General features: G+C 41.7%; 1 protein-coding gene across 1 annotated transcript in view; it reads right to left on the bottom strand.

The window, feature by feature from the left end:
• Positions 1-16964, bottom strand: part of LOC139941839 (serine/threonine-protein kinase ATR-like) — a 42599-nt gene that overhangs the window by 10924 nt on the left and 14711 nt on the right. Inside the window, exons 22-46 of the mRNA XM_071938464.1 lie at positions 16478-16636; positions 16115-16211; positions 15637-15828; positions 15088-15180; positions 14591-14692; positions 13949-14044; positions 13101-13274; positions 12786-12943; positions 12524-12643; positions 11845-12064; positions 11223-11291; positions 10546-10683; positions 10106-10260; positions 9108-9297; positions 8300-8437; positions 7968-8151; positions 6705-6883; positions 5524-5629; positions 5033-5183; positions 4007-4163; positions 3172-3287; positions 2486-2683; positions 2063-2131; positions 1404-1503; positions 877-999 (exon numbers count right to left, since the gene is read on the bottom strand). Coding sequence (XP_071794565.1) covers positions 877-999; positions 1404-1503; positions 2063-2131; positions 2486-2683; positions 3172-3287; positions 4007-4163; positions 5033-5183; positions 5524-5629; positions 6705-6883; positions 7968-8151; positions 8300-8437; positions 9108-9297; positions 10106-10260; positions 10546-10683; positions 11223-11291; positions 11845-12064; positions 12524-12643; positions 12786-12943; positions 13101-13274; positions 13949-14044; positions 14591-14692; positions 15088-15180; positions 15637-15828; positions 16115-16211; positions 16478-16636 — 3484 coding nt within the window. The remainder of the gene's footprint in view (positions 1-876; positions 1000-1403; positions 1504-2062; positions 2132-2485; positions 2684-3171; positions 3288-4006; positions 4164-5032; positions 5184-5523; positions 5630-6704; positions 6884-7967; positions 8152-8299; positions 8438-9107; positions 9298-10105; positions 10261-10545; positions 10684-11222; positions 11292-11844; positions 12065-12523; positions 12644-12785; positions 12944-13100; positions 13275-13948; positions 14045-14590; positions 14693-15087; positions 15181-15636; positions 15829-16114; positions 16212-16477; positions 16637-16964) is intronic.

The following is a 16964-nucleotide window of genomic DNA, read 5'->3' as shown; positions in this document are numbered from 1 at the left end:
AACTATGTCCAGCTCGAACTAGGGCAAGTCTATGAGTGGCTGGTTGACTGGTGTGTGATGAGCGGGTGACAGGTTTTAGAGATTACAACCAATCTGCATGTTTGTGTGAAATGGGCGCGTAGCAGACAGTGGAATTATGTCACACTTGCTAAAAGAATCAATGTGGTGGACTAATTCACACAATGCAAATTATCTTTCAGTTTGGTGCGCCTGTTAAAGGCAGTGGACACTATGGGTAATTACTCAAAATAACTATTACCACAAAACCTTACTTGGTAACGAGTAATGGGGAGAGGTTGATAGTATAAAACATTGTGAGAAACGGCTCCCTCTCAAGTGACGTAGTTTTCGAGAAAGAAGGAATTTGATTTCGAGACCTCACATTTAGAATTTGAGGTCTCGAAATCAAGCATCTGAAAGAGCACAACTCCGTGTGACAAGGGTGTTTTTTCTTTCATTATTATCTCCCAACTTTGATGACCGATCGAGCTCAAATTTTCACAGGTTTGTTATTTTATGCATATGTTGAAATACAGCAAGTGAGAAGACTGGTCTTTGACATTTACCAATAGTGTCCTGTGTCTTTAAAGACTGACCATTGTTATTTCATTTTGAAGACTTTGTTTACAAATGAAAGGCTCTTGTCACATGAGGCAACTTTGTCAGGCAACTTGGAGGTAATGAACTGCAGTGCATCCTATAGGATCACTTTGGTAGCACATGAGTCATTTTTCAAACAATGGTTTCAGTCCCCAAGATTAAAATGTGAACATTCAAATATGAATGGATTCTCTTTTTTGAGATTGCCTGGATGTGGTTGCCTCGTGTGACTTGACCCTAAGATGGCCGCCTTTGAAAGGTTTGAGGGTTGCCTACCTTTGCATGCGAGAGTTTCTCAGCCTGCACATCTTGGGACGAGTCCCTCCTCGATCGAGCCCCCACCGAGAAATGATCGGCAACGCCCTTCTGGAGGGTGATCAGCGCCTGGTGCCCCTCACCCTGGTAACCAATGTGAAGGAATGATATAAAGAGTAACAATAAAAGATTCATATTGCACGATTTCCACAAAAATGATCAACTGTGTGAGGAAGTTTGTTTCTCATTTTGATGCTGGTCTTTTAAAACTATTGCTGGTCAAGTATTCGCAGAGTGATATACAAGCCCGGTGGTTTTGTGGATTTACCATCCCTCACCACCCCCCCCCCCCCCAAAAAAAAACAATCAAGTCCAGGGCCCAGTTTCATAAAGCTGTCCAGCAGAAAATACTGCTTGGCAAGTTTCTTTGCTAAGCAAAAAATGAGTGGGGCACCCTTTGAAACAATGTAAACTTGATAGAATTTGGTTGGTAACCAGTTTCTATTAAGCAAGATTTTCTGCTGCAAGCATTTCTCCTGTTTGCTTACCTTACTCCAAAGCCACTTGGCCTTTTCAATGCAGAGTTCTGGTAAGTTGAAGAAGGAAGCGTTCAAGATGGAGCTGTACGCTGTTTGAAGATGACCTGCCCTATAATGTACAAATAAAAAGTATAAAGTACATGTAATAAAACACAAGGGAGACTGACTGGGTAAATTTCTGATTAATTTGGGGATGAACAAAAGAAAAATTGTGATCCCTCTGCTGCCACTTCTCAGTTTGTATTGTAAAATTGGGTGTGATTTCTGGTTATACCTCAGTCATAGGTTGAATAGGATGCAGGCATTGGTATCATCCACTAGGATCCTGGTGGGTAGAGCAGAATGCAATACATTCCCAACTTGTCTACAAAGCAATTATGGTCAAGTGCCTTGCTCAAGGGCACAAGGGTAATGACCGGGATTCAAACCCATAGTCTGTTGCTGACAACACCAGAGCTTGGGTCTGGTGAACTAGACTGCTCAGCCAACGACAGGTGAGACGGAAGGGTTAAGTGTCTTGCTCAAGGGCACAAGTGTCATGACCAGGATTCGAACCCACACTCTGCTGCTGACAACACCAGAGCCATGGGTCTGGTGAACTAGACCGCTCAGCCACGACCTGCCACAAAATAAAAGGTTTGTTTCTGAAAAGATGAAACACGACTTACTTCCTGGCCACCTTGGCGCTCTTCAGCCAGCACAGACCCACATCTTTGTTCTGATTACCCTCCTCAGGTCTACGAAAAAAATAAAAATAATGATTGATCAATATTTCAAAAGTACAATCAACAAAGTATAACAGCATGTCGGTAGATACCAATTGCATTAAGGACATGCAGCAAAGGACAATTTTTGATAATTTGTCAAAGACCAGTATTCTCACTTGGTGAAAGGCGTCAGGCCTGAAGTCTTAATATTTGAATGAGAAATTACCTCTTTCTCAAAAAACTACATTACTTCAGAGGGAGCCATTTCTCACAATGTTTTACACTATCAACAGCTCCGCATTGCTCGTTATCAAGTAAGTTTTTAAGCTAACAATTATTTTGAGTTATAACAAATAGTGTCCATTGCCTTTAAACATGACTCACCCTTCAGACAGCCTGAGTATAATCCTCTGTAGGCACAGGATAGGTTGCTGGGCACGGAAGGAGGACTGTGTCATGTCTAGTCTGGCTTCCCAGTTGGTCAAGAGCTCGGAGCGACTGGTCTGATCATCTGGATTGGCCGAGGATTTCAACCCGCCGAGGCAGCGCACGCCTCGTTCAAGATCACGGAGCATGTGCAGTCTGTGGTAATCATGGAGATAGTTAGTACGTTAACAAATCTGAAATTGTCCCATATCAATTGTTTTCCCGCCAAAAAGCTTTGTTTATACTTCCTGTGAAATTGCGTTCTGTGTTTATCATTGGGAAAGTGGTGCATTAACAAACCTTATTTTTTGTCCTGTACAAATTGTTTTCCTGCCGTAAAGCTCAGTTCATACTTCACACGAATTGCAAAAGCGAACCAAACTTCCCTGCATCACAATGAGAAAGAAGCGGCGCGTCCTTGATGGCTTGTGTCACGTAATTCGCTTTGCATTCGCTTTCTTTTTCTAGAAACAGAACCTCAAAGACCTTGCATTCCAGAGGTGTACAGAGTCTGTGCATTACCAAATGTTGACACACAAGTGGACTATTTTCTTTCTCTTTTTGGTGCCTGCTAAATTTCTTTCTAACAAATTGAATTGCTCAAAGGAGATTTTGAGAAAATCCTGATATAAAAAAAAATATACCTTGTGATGTATTCGTAGCCTCGTTGATACGATCCGCTCTCCATACTAGCGGCAGACAGAGGACCCATCAGAGCACTCCGCACATTCCTCAACTGCCTTTCAAATTGTTCCTCGTTCTAAACAGGATTCCACAAAGAAGAGAAGTTCAAAATAAACTGCATACTTGAGTGCTCACATAGAGTGAAATCAGCCACAGGTCTAGTTGAAATTAAAGGAACACGTTGCCTTGGATCGGACGAGTTGGTCTATAAAAAGCGTTTGTAACCGTTTTTTAATAAAATGGATATGGTTGAAAAGATGTTTTAAAAGTAGAATACAATGATCCACACAAGTTTGCCTCGAAATTGCGTTGTTTTCCTTTTACTGTGCGAACTAACACGGTCGGCCATTTATGGGAGTCCAAAGTTTGACTCCCACAAATGGACGACAGTGTTAGTCGACAAGGTAAAAGGAAAACAGTGCAATTTCGAGGCATGTTTGTGTGGATCATTGTATTCTACTTTTACAAAATCTTTCTACTCATGCATTTTATAAAAAAAACGGTTACAAACGCTTTTCAAAGACCAACTCGACCGATCCAAGGCAACATGTTCCTTTAACAAGCACAATTCTTCACCAACACTACATGTAGGTTTTATGAGCAAGCAGTCTGTAGCGGGGCAAGATTGATCACCCCTGGGAAGGAAGTTGAGTCCCTACCTTCTCCTGAAGACAATCAGAGCATGCTGATCGAAACGTTGAGTTGTCAACCATCGTTTCTTTTCAGAACCAACACTGGTGCTACCGCTAACCACAAATTATACTCCCAACATGCAAAGCTTCAAATTCTACTTACCTTTTGCTTAGCAGCCAGGAGTATCTTCCCTAAGCCTATATTCCAGTCTTTGGTGTTGCTGGTCTCTGTCTTCAAGTGGGTCTCTAGAGTATCCCACTTCGCGAGTTTCCAGCAGGCCTCCACACGGTAAGCATTTAACTTCCCGGTCCAGTCATGACTGCATTAAGATACAAAGGTAACAATCAGTTTTGGGAATCGACCAAATCCCAAATTTTATGAAGCCTTTCAGTACAAAAACTGGCTAAGCACAGAAAAATAATGCTTAGCAGAAAGTGGTTATGGTAGGCATTTAGCTTCCCGGTCCAGTCATGACTGCATGAAGACACAACGGTAACAATAACTTTTGATATCGACAAGGGCCCAACTTCATGAAGCCTATCAGCACAAACACTTGCAAAGCACAGAAAAATATTGCTTAGCAGAAAGTGGTTACCAGCCAAAAGTCCATATATTACACATTGTTGTGACTGTTGCCCCACCCATTTTTTGCTTAGCATAGAAATTTCCCAAGCAGTATTGTCTGCTAAACAGCTTTATGAAACTTGGCCCTGGGCAAAAAATCATAGAGCTGCTTAAGCATACAAAATTGTTGAGCAAAAATAAGCAGGAAACCACTTACGGATGGAATAATTTTCAGCATGTAACACAATGGCCTAAATATGGTCGTAGCTGTTGCGTTTTTAAAAAGTTTTCCGATACAGCTTCTTCAATGAGACTTCACTTCAGAGGGAAACATTACACAGATAAAAAAATGGTCTAGTACGAGCTTGTATCGTCCTGTATAAAACCAGGGGTCGATTTCACAAAGAGTTAGGACCAGTCCTAACTTAGGACTAGTCCTAGGAGATATACAAATTGCATGGATAGTCCTAAGTTAGGACGAGTAACTGGTCCTAACTCGAGATAAGACTAGTCCTAACTCTTTGTGAAATCCACCCCTGGAATTACTTCTATCTCTAATATTAAAAGAACACTTCCTATATCAAAAACTGTGTTCCCCAACCCAGCTACCCTGAAACGACTTACCGTTCTGCAAGAACACCGTTGACGTGAACGAGGGCGGTATTGAGTTGACCCAGTCCCATTAATGAGCGTAGCAGACCAGCGTGATGTAGGGGCTCATCTGCTTCTAGCTGAATGGCTCGCTCATAACAAGCGGACGCATCCCGCAAATTACCTACAAAAAGAACATGTTACCAAAATACATCAACATCAAGGAATATATGGAAAACAGTCTCAAATGGATTCCACAATTTTTTATTTACTAGTATTCTTTTTGAAGAGACCTTGTACAAGTTAAGGCTTCTTGTCTGTGACCTCCCCAAACTATTATTAAGTTCCGATCAGTAGTTTTCCCTTAAAATAAATCTGAAAACCTGAAACCACATTTATTTATGTCATCATGTTGTCCGAAGAAATACAACACAAACTATGATGTGTTATATTTTGTTTTGGAGTAAGATATCTTAATGCATTGGAAGTCTTTTGCTAAGAAAGTAGTTTATCAAGAACCTCACCAATGCTCTCGTGATTCAGTATCTGTTCATGAAGTGACGGTTCCTCCTGCCTGATGGCTGAGACTCCCCTCACACCGTCCGGTTCATCCAACACAACGTACAGCTTCTGTAAATAAACAAGTTCATGGCAAAGACAAAGTAAGTTTTGGTCTTTAAAGGGTCTATGTAACTTTTGTAGGACACAAAACACAATGTCCACAGATTTACACTAAACTTACACAGTTTGAAGATAATGATAGTAGAAAGCTTCCCTGAAAATACTACGTGCTGAGGTGCTGTAGTTTTGGGGAAATGAGTAGAATAATGTCATGAAAATAATTTTCGTCTCATGAGACGAAAATTATTTTAATCATTTACAAACGTATGTTCATGACATTGTTTTACTCATTTCTCAAAAACTACAGCACCTCAGTAAGTAAGATTTGAAGGGAAGCTTTCCACTATCATTATCTTCAAACCCTGTAAGTTCTATTGACCTTTTGAAATTGTGAAAGACTAGTCTTCACAGTTGGTGTATCTCAACATATGCATAAAATAACAAACCTGTGTAAATTTGAGCTCAATCGGTCCTCGAAGTTGCGAGAAATTAATGAAAGAAAAAACACCCTTGTCGCACCATGGTCACACGAAGCTGTGTGCTTTCAGATGCTTGATTTCAAGACCTCAAATTCTAAATCTGAGGTCTCAAAATCAAATTCGTGGAAAATTACTTATTTCTCGAAAACTACGTCACTTCAGAGGGAGCTGTTTCTCACAATGTTTTATACCATGAACCTCTCCCCATTACTCATAATCAAGAAAGGTTTTATGATAATTATTATTTTGAGTAATTACCAATAGTGTCCACTGCCTTTAAAGGCGGTAGGTAATCACTATCAGAGTTAATGGATTATTCTTTTTGAGTGGCATATTCACTCTAGATTTTTGGCAACATCTGAAGAAAAAAACTACCACCTTTTCAAAGGAAATTTTCCAATGTTAATTTGATTGTATACATCTACATTTCAATACGATTGAAACACTTGTACGCTTCCAAAAACCTAAGGTATACCTTGCCTCTAAATGTTTTCATAAAGCATTGAATTTCAAGAGATGTTGCGATCTGAGCTTTTTAACACATCAAACTCTAATGCTTGAGTCATGGGTTTCGTAACATGGCTTTGTAATCGTTTGTTTTTTACCTGTAAGAAGCCAAGCTGTTGTTGTAGATTGTGTTTATTCTTACTGATGAAGGCTTCGCAGTGCATGAGGGACCTGGCGTAGGCTTTACACTGGAACGACGCCCTGGCCAGGACGTCTTGGGGTATCTGCTCCAGGAACCGATGGACCTGGAAGTCTGTATCGACACCGGGGTGAAGATCTGCAAACAAAACATCAACGACAACAATTATTAAAGGGAAGGTACATGTTTGGTAATTACTCAAAACAAATATTAACTTAAAAACTGACTTGGTAACGGGCATTGGGGAGCTGTTGATAGTATAAAACATTGTGGAAAACGACTCCCTCTGAAGTAACGTAGTTTTTTATTCCTATCTGAAACCAAACAAATTCGTCCAACAAGGGTGTTTACTCCTTCATCATTTTCTCGCAACTTCGATGACCAATTGAGCCCAAATTTTCACAGGTTTATTTTATGCTTATGATGGTATACACCAAGTGAGAACACAGGTCTTTGACAATTACCATTGTGGAATTCTCTTTAGTCTAGGAGGTTCACCGAGCTCAGCCCAACTTATTCAGGGCCCAATTTCATAGAGCTGCCACAGCAAAAAATGAATATTAAAAAAATACTGCTTACAAAATCCCTGCTTAGCAATAAAGAGCAGGATACCAGTCACAAATTGTACCTGTGACCTGGTGTTTTGACTGGTAACCTTACTCTGGTTAGCATTATTTTGTTTTGCTAAGCTTATTTTCTGTACTTAAGCAGCTCTATGAAATTGGGCCCAGTTCCTGTTTCTGCCTTTGCACAGCCGGCCGGCACAGCCGTACCAGTTAATTGCCTACGAGGCAGTACTTAAGCAGCAACTAGCAACAGATTCAAGCATTCTCCTGAAGATGATCAGACTGACGATTATACTGATCCCACGTGGGTTGGATTCGAACCAACGACCTTTGCATTTCTTACCACTAGACCACCAAGCTAGTCGGGAAGTTTCTGCTAAACAATTTCTTATCAAATTGGGCCATGGTCCATTCACCATAATTCTGTTAGCCAAAACAAGAATTTTTTTTGACGACTAAAACAGACCAAGTCAATGTGCAGATTTGGTTTGGCCGATGAAGCAGGAGATTCTTTCCCCCATATGGCAAACTGTGTACGAACTTCTTCTGATAGCGCCCTCTTTTGAATACTCCTCCTCCAGCCTATGTTATTTTCCCATTGGGGGACAGACACTCCCATGGACAGAATTCCCTCTGACACCGACGCCAACACTTACTTCCACTTTGAGATTTCTTCTGAGTTCTCGAGGCAGACAACATCTCCACACGATGGCGTTTCCATCGGGTCAGATAATCCAGGACGGAGAAGACTGTCTGAGCGCTCATGTGACTCACGTCACCTGACCTCTGGTCCTCCGTCTTCTCTGCATGTGTCAAAACGGCGAGAACTTCTTGACGAATCTAAGACGATAAAAAAACAAACCAAAACATGGAAGCACAGGAAATCATTTGTGAATTCAATGTTGATGAGCTTTAAAATAAAAAAATTGGGCCTTATTTCATCATCTTTTTAACCCCCCCCCCCCAGATTTGAAGAATGTTCCTATACCTCGTCATTATTCTCCTCTCTGCCGTCAAGCAGCGCATAAAGGAGGATGATGGGCAGAAGAAACAGTGCAGTCTGGATGTCATGCTTGATGATGACGCTGCAAGACTTGAAGATGCGAGATGCAAGAGAGGACTGGACCTACATGTACGAGAGGAAGACATCAGAGTAGAAATCGTTCAATAATTATAATAATAACTAGTTCTTATCTAGCGCATTTTACAATAACCGTATCCATGCGCTTTATATTAGTGCCCTGTTTTTTGGGCCAATTTACCCCTTGCATAACGCAAAATGCTACACGGACGCTGAGCTCATGTTCACGTTTTTTACGCACACACAATGATCTTCCAATCACTTGCCTCCTTAGACCCCAGTGAGGGCGTTATTTTTAGTGTGTATGATGTCACATGCAAGGGTATTCTATAACATTATTTCTTTAGTCTTTCCCTTCATAATAAACCATTATTGAATTGAATTGAAAGAAATGAGCAGCAAGTCAATTGCATAACAATATTTTTTAAAGGCAACGCTAACAATTTCAACAACGGTCATGACGGTAGTAGAATAAAGCAAGACAATTCTCCAAGAACAAACTCTACCTGGCAAGTACACACATGGTGTTACCACAAACCAAACATACATTGATACCTCACCATGCAATGCCTCAAGTCCTATATACATTCAACATATTAAATAATAGGGACAACAGTTCCATAACCAAAGAGCTTTCCAACTCATCAGAACATGGAATCAGGGAGGGTTGGCAACTCTTGATGATACTCAAGAGGAATTCCAACTAAGACGTTACCTTTGTAACTAGGTATCCTGTCCATGCACACACCCAATCCTTGTAGGTCTTGCCTTTCTTACTCAGGTAGATTGGTTTGGGGATGTTAGTCCATGATGGCGATGAAGCAGGGACGTACTTAGCATCTAAGAGGGGCAGAAGAATCTCCTTGATGTGGGCTGGGAAACGTCTCCACAACTGACCCCCAAATCTGTAAGCAAAATTACCAAGACAAAAAAACTGTTTTGTACTGTCCGGTGATAAAATGGTCAGTTCGTTTGTTAGTGTCTTTGTTTGTTTAGATGATCTTCCCGTCAAGGGAACTTGGCAAACTCCCACAAGGGGATATTCATTTTATTAATTTATTTCTTATTTACCCTGGGGAAACCTCTCAGTGTAACACTGTTTCTCAGAGGTGCCCAGCAAACTACAAATACATTAAAATTTTATGAATGCCAAGCTGGCAACAGCCAATCTCTCTCATACAAACATTGGTTTATCGTCTATGATTATGAATTGCATAAATCAGGTAATTGTGATTCAGTAACTAGACGACAATACTTATTCTAGTCTGTTGTTAGTTTAGTAGGATTCAAACCCACAACCTTGTGATTGCAAGTCCTGCAGTCTAACCACTTGACCAAAGGACCTCGGTTTGAAAGCCTGTCATGAGCAGCGGGTACTGTAAACAATTGAATGAATACAATTCAGCAATTATTGGCTGAACTTTCTAGTGCACCGGACTCAGGTTCTGGTTTCTAAAGGCCCGGTCACACAGGCCCCGATAAAGAGAACGATAACGAGAACGATAAAAATACGCGCCCTCGTTTGGTTGAATTGCTCCAGGCAGAATACGCCCATGCTTATTCAATCAATCGAGGGCATGCATTTTTATCGTTCTCGTTTTCGTTCTCGTTATTGGGGCCTGTGTGACCGGGCCTTATGTCATCCCGTATGCGGGTTCGAATCCCAATCATGAAAGAAAGTGCCGACAGGGAGTGAGGAGTGTCTTTACTTACGACTCTTTTGGCATTTCCCTACAGCTATAGATCTGTAGTAATTCCTGTATGGCATAAGCTGAGCAGTCCTGAGACCTGGTATCGGCAGCGGCCAGAAACACCCTCGCTAGCTCACTGATCAGATCAAAAGCAAAGTTGGAATCTTCTACGCCAGTCTGCAATGAGGAAACAATGTTGAGAGGTCAAACTTGCAGGAACACCTGGATACAAGTTTTACAAGAGATTTATGCCACTGAAACCTCCTGGCAAACAATTCATAGACCATTGTCAAACATCATTAAACAGGAATGCGAGTTCAAGAAACTTCAAGTACTCGAGTGCTACCACTGGCACTACTGAAACTATTGAGCAATTATGCCCGGAAGTAGGACGTTATAAAAACCTCTTTTGCAATATGAAGACAATTCTTCAAGGGAGTCTTAAACAAAAAAAATACTGACGTGGAATTTGGAGAGGTCTTCCTTCTTGTTATTGGTGATGATCTCCAGTTTGCCCGGATCGACAGCTCCTAGCTCTCCAAGGCATTCCCCAAACAGGCTCTGTGCTTTGATGTCCGAATCTCGACATCCACTCAGTAACTACAAGCATAACAAAACACACCATCACATGTCATAGATATATCAGATACATGTACTTCTGGAAGTGTGGAAGTGTCGTGGCCGAGCGGTTAAGAGCACCGAGTTCAAACTCTGGTGTTTCTGATCAGCAGAGTGTGGGCTCAAATCCCAAGCCGTGACACTTGTGTCCTTAAGCAAGACACTTAACCATTGCTTCATCCTTCGGATGGGACAAAAAAACGTTGGTCCCATGTGTTGTGGCTGCTGTATGCGCCGTAGCACCTTGTAAACCCTTATAAGCTAACTAATTGGGTTTCAGAATTCATCAATACAATAATCTTTCTGAAAGATTGTATTACTCAGCGCCTTGAGTACCTTGTTTGGTAGATACGCGCGCTACAATGTATATAAGACTTTGATATTATTACTTTTATTCTCTATTCATCAGAATGGAGAAAAGAACATTTCTGAGTTATTTTCTGCAGGTTTTTAACCCTTTTAACCCTTTGCACAAAACCAGGCTTAAGCTAAAAAATGAATGAATAAATGATACCACTTACCACAGATATGAGTTCAGTCACCGTTAGATCCACAGTCTCGTTACCTATAGCATACTCATGGAGTGCCGACTAAAAACACAAAAGCAAACAAACACACATCAAACGTAGTCCCAAATACCTTGCAGGTAAATACTAAATGTTTGAGCGTCACTGAGTGACAGATATTAGCGCGTATACAGGTAAGAAGCCACTATTATTATTAAATACAGTCAAACTAATAGTTGTTCGCACGCAACAATGACAAAAATGGGGTTGAATTCTTGGCTTATTTACTGGTCGGTGTCTGCCAGGCACTCATCAAACTATCTGCGTGATAAAACATGTAATTAACTGTGTGTAAACTTCTGTTGGCCAGGAACCCGCCCGATGTGTGCGATGCTCTGCCGGACATTCGCCAGGCATCGACCAATTTATTGGTGATCAGTTTGAGATGCAAAATGTCGCAACAGGTTTTACAACCGAGTTAAAAGTAACTTGATGCCTGCCAGATTCCATAAAATGACCTGGCAGTCGCCAGGTGTCCTGGGGGGCCTAGGCCGAGAATGTCTACAAATCCTTCGCGAACTGTACTCACTAATTGCGACTGGGGTATAGGACTATTACATATTTTCTCAGCTCTGACCTGATTCCTATGGAGCAAGTCTCTGAGTTTCGACAAGGCATGAAGTCTGACGTCCAGACTCTCGTGGGTGACACCCTTCATGGATTGCCTGAGCTGGGTCTTAAGGTCCGGCTGACTAGATGGATCCTCACGGTGTTCCTTCAGGACCGAGTTGACCTCGATAAGCTCCGGAATGTCAGGCATGAAGTATAACTCATGGAAGTGTTCGCTGTAGGAATCTCTGCAGGGAAAATATGAAGATATATATTTGGTTTACGGTAACACCATGTGTGTGTCTACTGACTAGGTAGATTATAATTTTTTGAGAACTTGTCTTGCTTTATATAATCTACTACTCTGGTGTAAATGTTTCAGAGTTCGAGAGACATTTCTACTACCGCTGAGTAGATGTTCTGAATTCTGGAAACTTCTCAGTTCTGAAAAGACATGTCCTACTTTTTACCTCCTTCATGGGCGGAATCGGCCGGGCTTCTACTACTTTCCTTTGACTCAAGTTTGTCAGGCTACAGTTAAACACTGTGACTATATTTATATCGCGAATTTAAACATAGCCGCGTGATCTCTCTTTATCAATCTGAACAGATAAACTGTCCAAGGTATTTACGAATACTCGGTAAAAACTAAAGATAGTCATCAAGGTACCCAACAAAACATAGATATGATTTCAAATGAATGTTACCTGTTTTCAACGATGAGATAGTTGTAGATTTTGGCGACCTGCTCGGGGAGTTGATGTAGCAGAGGAAGCAGCGTCACAATAACCTGACTGATCATTGGTCCGAGAGCCGACGGCTCAACGCTGTGGAAAAATGAAGTTTGGATCGGACATTACGGGAAGGCTCCATTTAAGAAAGAGGCAAGAATAAAAACATCCTTTTCCTCTGGCAACTCACACCTGTTATCTCCATGTAATTCCTTTGCAAACAGATTATTTACGTTACCTTTGCACAAAGCAGTGCCATGCGCGACACGACAGCAGTGGAAACCCGTGGTCCTTGTAGCGTAGGCCTATCTTGAGTGTGGCCATAATCTTGAGGCGGACACCGGTGATGTGCTTGGTACCCATCAGCTTCATGATACACACAAGGCTGTCTAGTGCCTGTCAAATGAGAATAATGATAAAGGAGAATAATTATTCAATAAATGTATTTCTTTGAATGCGGCTTTATTTCACAGAAACTTTAGCATTGGAGCCAATCTTCTTGAAAACAAACACGATTTTCCACTCAACATAAATCATCTTTCCTGAACTTTACCAGTTTTTTGTCTTCCACAGCGATGTGAGAGTTTAAAAGCTGCGAGTCGAAGAACGCCAGAATACCCAGAAGCCCCGGCTGCAAGAAGTCTGCCATGTCCGCCGCCTCTGTGATGGGTTTAGGCCCTTTATAGGCAGCATCCTTAGAGGCAAGCATCGCTAGACCGCTAAAAACCTAACAAACAAAGACAACAACAAAATTTAACTCATAGATCTTAATTCATACAATGAAAAAAGAAATATTGGATTTTATAGAACATGGTTTTCGTTCATTTTCCACAATCAAAAGCCTTTTTCACACTGCATCGAATATCCTAGTGGAAAACAGCCCGGGGAGGCCCCAGGAGTTTTTTACCCCATGGTTACCCCTGCGCACCTAACACTGTCCCCACCTAGGTCCTTATTCCACTGGGTTCAAGAATACCCAAGGTTCTACAACTTAATGTACCCCTACTCCAGAGCAGGAGTGGCTATTCCCGGGGTATGCCCATTAGCCAAGGTAGATCAGGGCCCAATATCATAGACCTGCTAAGCACAAAAATTTGCTTAGCATGAAATTTCTTCCCCGATAAAAATAGGATTATCAGCCACATTTCCATTTGTTGCATCGTGCTCGTTACTTGCATTCAGCTTTTGTTTGCTTATCCTGAAAATCACATGTAAATTTGGTTGGTAAACCTGTTTTTATCAAGGAAGAAATTTCATGCTAAGCAAATTTTTGTGCTTAGCAGCTCTATGAAATTGGTCCCAGGGGTAAAGTGACCAAAGCATGAAAGGGCTGAGGGCTGGCCATTAGAGTAGTGTGAAAAAGGCTTATTTGACCCCAGTAGGACAACCATCAATTTGTACCTGGGTGTAGTTCTCACTGAGGTGTAGCAGTAGCTCGTTGTGTAGACTTTGGTAATCCATCCTCATGAGACTGCCGAGCTCTATATCCGTCTCACTCTGTAATCCAATAATAATGTAATAATAATAATAATAAACATTTATATAGCGCATAATACTGACTTTTCTAAGTGCATTAACCTAAGATACAAAGAGATGACAGTAAAACAATATAAGTTCTCGTTAATGAGAATTATGGATTTATTTTAAACACATGTCATGACACGGCGAAACGCGCGGATACAAGGGTGGGATTTCCCGTTATTTTCTCCCGACTCCGATGACTGATTAAGCCCAAATTTTCACAGGTTTGTTATTTGATATAGCAGTTGTGATACACGAGGTGTGGACCTTGGACAATACTGTTTACCGAAAGTGTCCAATGGCTTTAATAGAAATTTGAATGAGTCAGTAGAGGTAGCATGACATATATTCAAATCAATGTTACCAAACTGAGCCTGGAAGAAGAATTAGTTTGGGTCCTTTTTGTGCCATGAATATTAGCATCCATTGCTGCGTTGGATACAGGGAACATGACCAAGATGGTGGCAGCTTGATAAAGGTCTATAGTGGTGGTGCAGCTGAGGTGAATAAACAGCCTCTTACCCGAAGGTAGAGCAGTGCCTTCTCCAACTCCGCCTTGTTGCAGGTCCGGACGAGATAAGAGAAGATGTAACGGAAGCATTCAACCAACATCTCACGATAATTCTGTAAAAAAAGTTTTTGGGCAAACACAAAATGAATTGATACACAAGAGAACCCTTGGGTAAGGGTAAGTTTCAACTAACTTGCGGTTGACTTGAGTATAAGTTTTACCCAGTCAGTTATAACTTGATACTTTGAACTAAAAAGCTGCATCCCCTCAAGGTGATCCCTCTCCTGTCGCGTCTCAAACTTGGGTGTGATCCCTGGCTGCACGGCAGTAACAGGTTGGTTGAATGGCTTCTGACTTCCTTTTTCAGGAAAAGCAGACAATTTTGCCTAACGATTTGTCTGCTAAGCTGCAATGAGCAGGATACCAGTCACAAATTGTACATGTGGCAAGACAGTTTTGCTGGTCGCCTTATTCTGGTAAGCAGAATTTTCTTGTGCTTAAGACTCACCATGCTTAGGGTCTTGGCAATAACCTTGAGGATCGCTGAGGCAACGGGCGTCGCCTTCGCTAAGATTCTGGGCAGGAGAATCTTCTGAATTCGCTGATGGGAGACAAGAAAAATAGAAGAACTTTCAAAGATTGGTTATATAAGTGTTTATGATCAGGAACAAAATCTTTGAAAACGAGTTGCTACAAATACAAAATTTGTCTTGACAAATACTTCTTTCTGAATTTTTTTAAATTTTATATTTTCTCGTGTAGGAACGCTCGTGTAGGCAAATTCTTTTGGAAAGTACCGCGGGACTGAAAATGAGCCTGTGTTTGGTTGAACCCTTGAAGGGGCGCGATGATAGTACTTAAACGCTCATGTACATGTATTTGGAGATGAAAATGGCTGACCATTTATAGGAAGACTTGGCGGTCCACTAGAGTTGCTGGCATATGGCCACAGGAAGGTTCCTTAAGTATGCTCTGATCGTCTTCAGGAGAAACTTAAGTCGCCTGCTCCATGGCCGAAGGATGATGAATATTTGTTCTTTGAGGTTTCCTCACTTACCGACAAGAATGTCTCTTTATCCTTGAACTCAAAGACGTGGGCCACCTCGCTCATGACGTGAAGGCATCTTGCGCTGGTTGTGTTCTCCTCCGAGAGGTGCAAGGCTTCCACGAGGAACTGACAGATGGGCTGCTTGAAGCGAGTGAATAGGGCAGACATCTTCAGCTGCTTGGCTAATGCAACATCTTGAATCTGGAATAAATGTGGGAAGTAGAAATACTGACACGTTGAGACCAATTAAGAACTCACTCTCTGCAGTGGTGAAGTTAGTAGCGAGACGTCCCCCGTACAAAGAAATACCGAGTTTATCACTGAACGGAGCAAACATTAAAAAAAGAAAAAAAGATTATGATTGATCGCCTAACATCACAACGCAGCCACTTCAAGGTGAAGGCTACACTTAACTGATTTGGGCAGTCGATCAAAATCAACTACCACCAAGAGGCATGTGTATCATCTACCAGGAGCCTTATCTTACCTTGACATACGCAGCAGCTCTAACTAGAGCTGACTTGGATAGGAGCGACTCCAGGAGACTGATGATGACAACGAGTAGCAACTCTCCCTCAGCAACCCTGTCATAAACACGGTGACAAACACGACAAATGTATATTGAGAACAAATCGGACAGTTTAGCCTCAGCTCACTTCGACTCTGCGTTGAATTTCTATGCAATGTGTTGAGCATTGAATAGCTCCCCGCCCAAGCTTAGGGCTTGTGATGAATAACCACAGAGGGGAGTATTTTGTAGGGCATGGAGGGGGGTCTGATATGGGAGGGTCTGCAGCTACAAGAGGTTAAGGTCGGCGGAAAACAAAAAAACCAACAGGATTTGACTTACATCCCTAATTCTGCAATGGTATGAACCACCGTCTCCTGTAGTCGGTTGATCCCAGAGGCCTTTGCGGCCAAGAAGGCTGACTTGAGCCGTGCCACCACGGCTTGGTCGTTGGCGTTGTTGGATCTATGCCCACAACCAATCAGATACTTGATGTTTTTGCTGCAATGGGGGGAAAAGACAAGGGGGTTTATAATTATTGTTAAATATTTTTGGGAATAAAACCGGGGATGCCTCATAAATGAACTTGATCACTGTAGCTTGCAAGCCTGAGGAAACCTGTAAACAAGAGTGCTTGCTATATGAACCAGAAACACAAGAGTTAACCCCTACTGTTTTGCGATAAATGTTCCGCTTTTATTTTACATGCACAACCAATCCTAGTACATCAGACCTAGGGCCTGTTGTCCAACCGAAAGAAAAAGCAATTATGAAGAGTAACTTGCTCAAGAACACACGTTTCATGACCAGGACTCGAACCCACACTCTG

Source organism: Asterias amurensis, chromosome 9 (genome assembly GCF_032118995.1).
Source record: "Asterias amurensis chromosome 9, ASM3211899v1".
NCBI classification, from domain to species: domain Eukaryota; kingdom Metazoa; phylum Echinodermata; class Asteroidea; order Forcipulatida; family Asteriidae; genus Asterias; species Asterias amurensis.
Note: the sequence above shows the minus strand (reverse complement) of the source record. Positions and strands in the feature narration are given on the sequence as shown.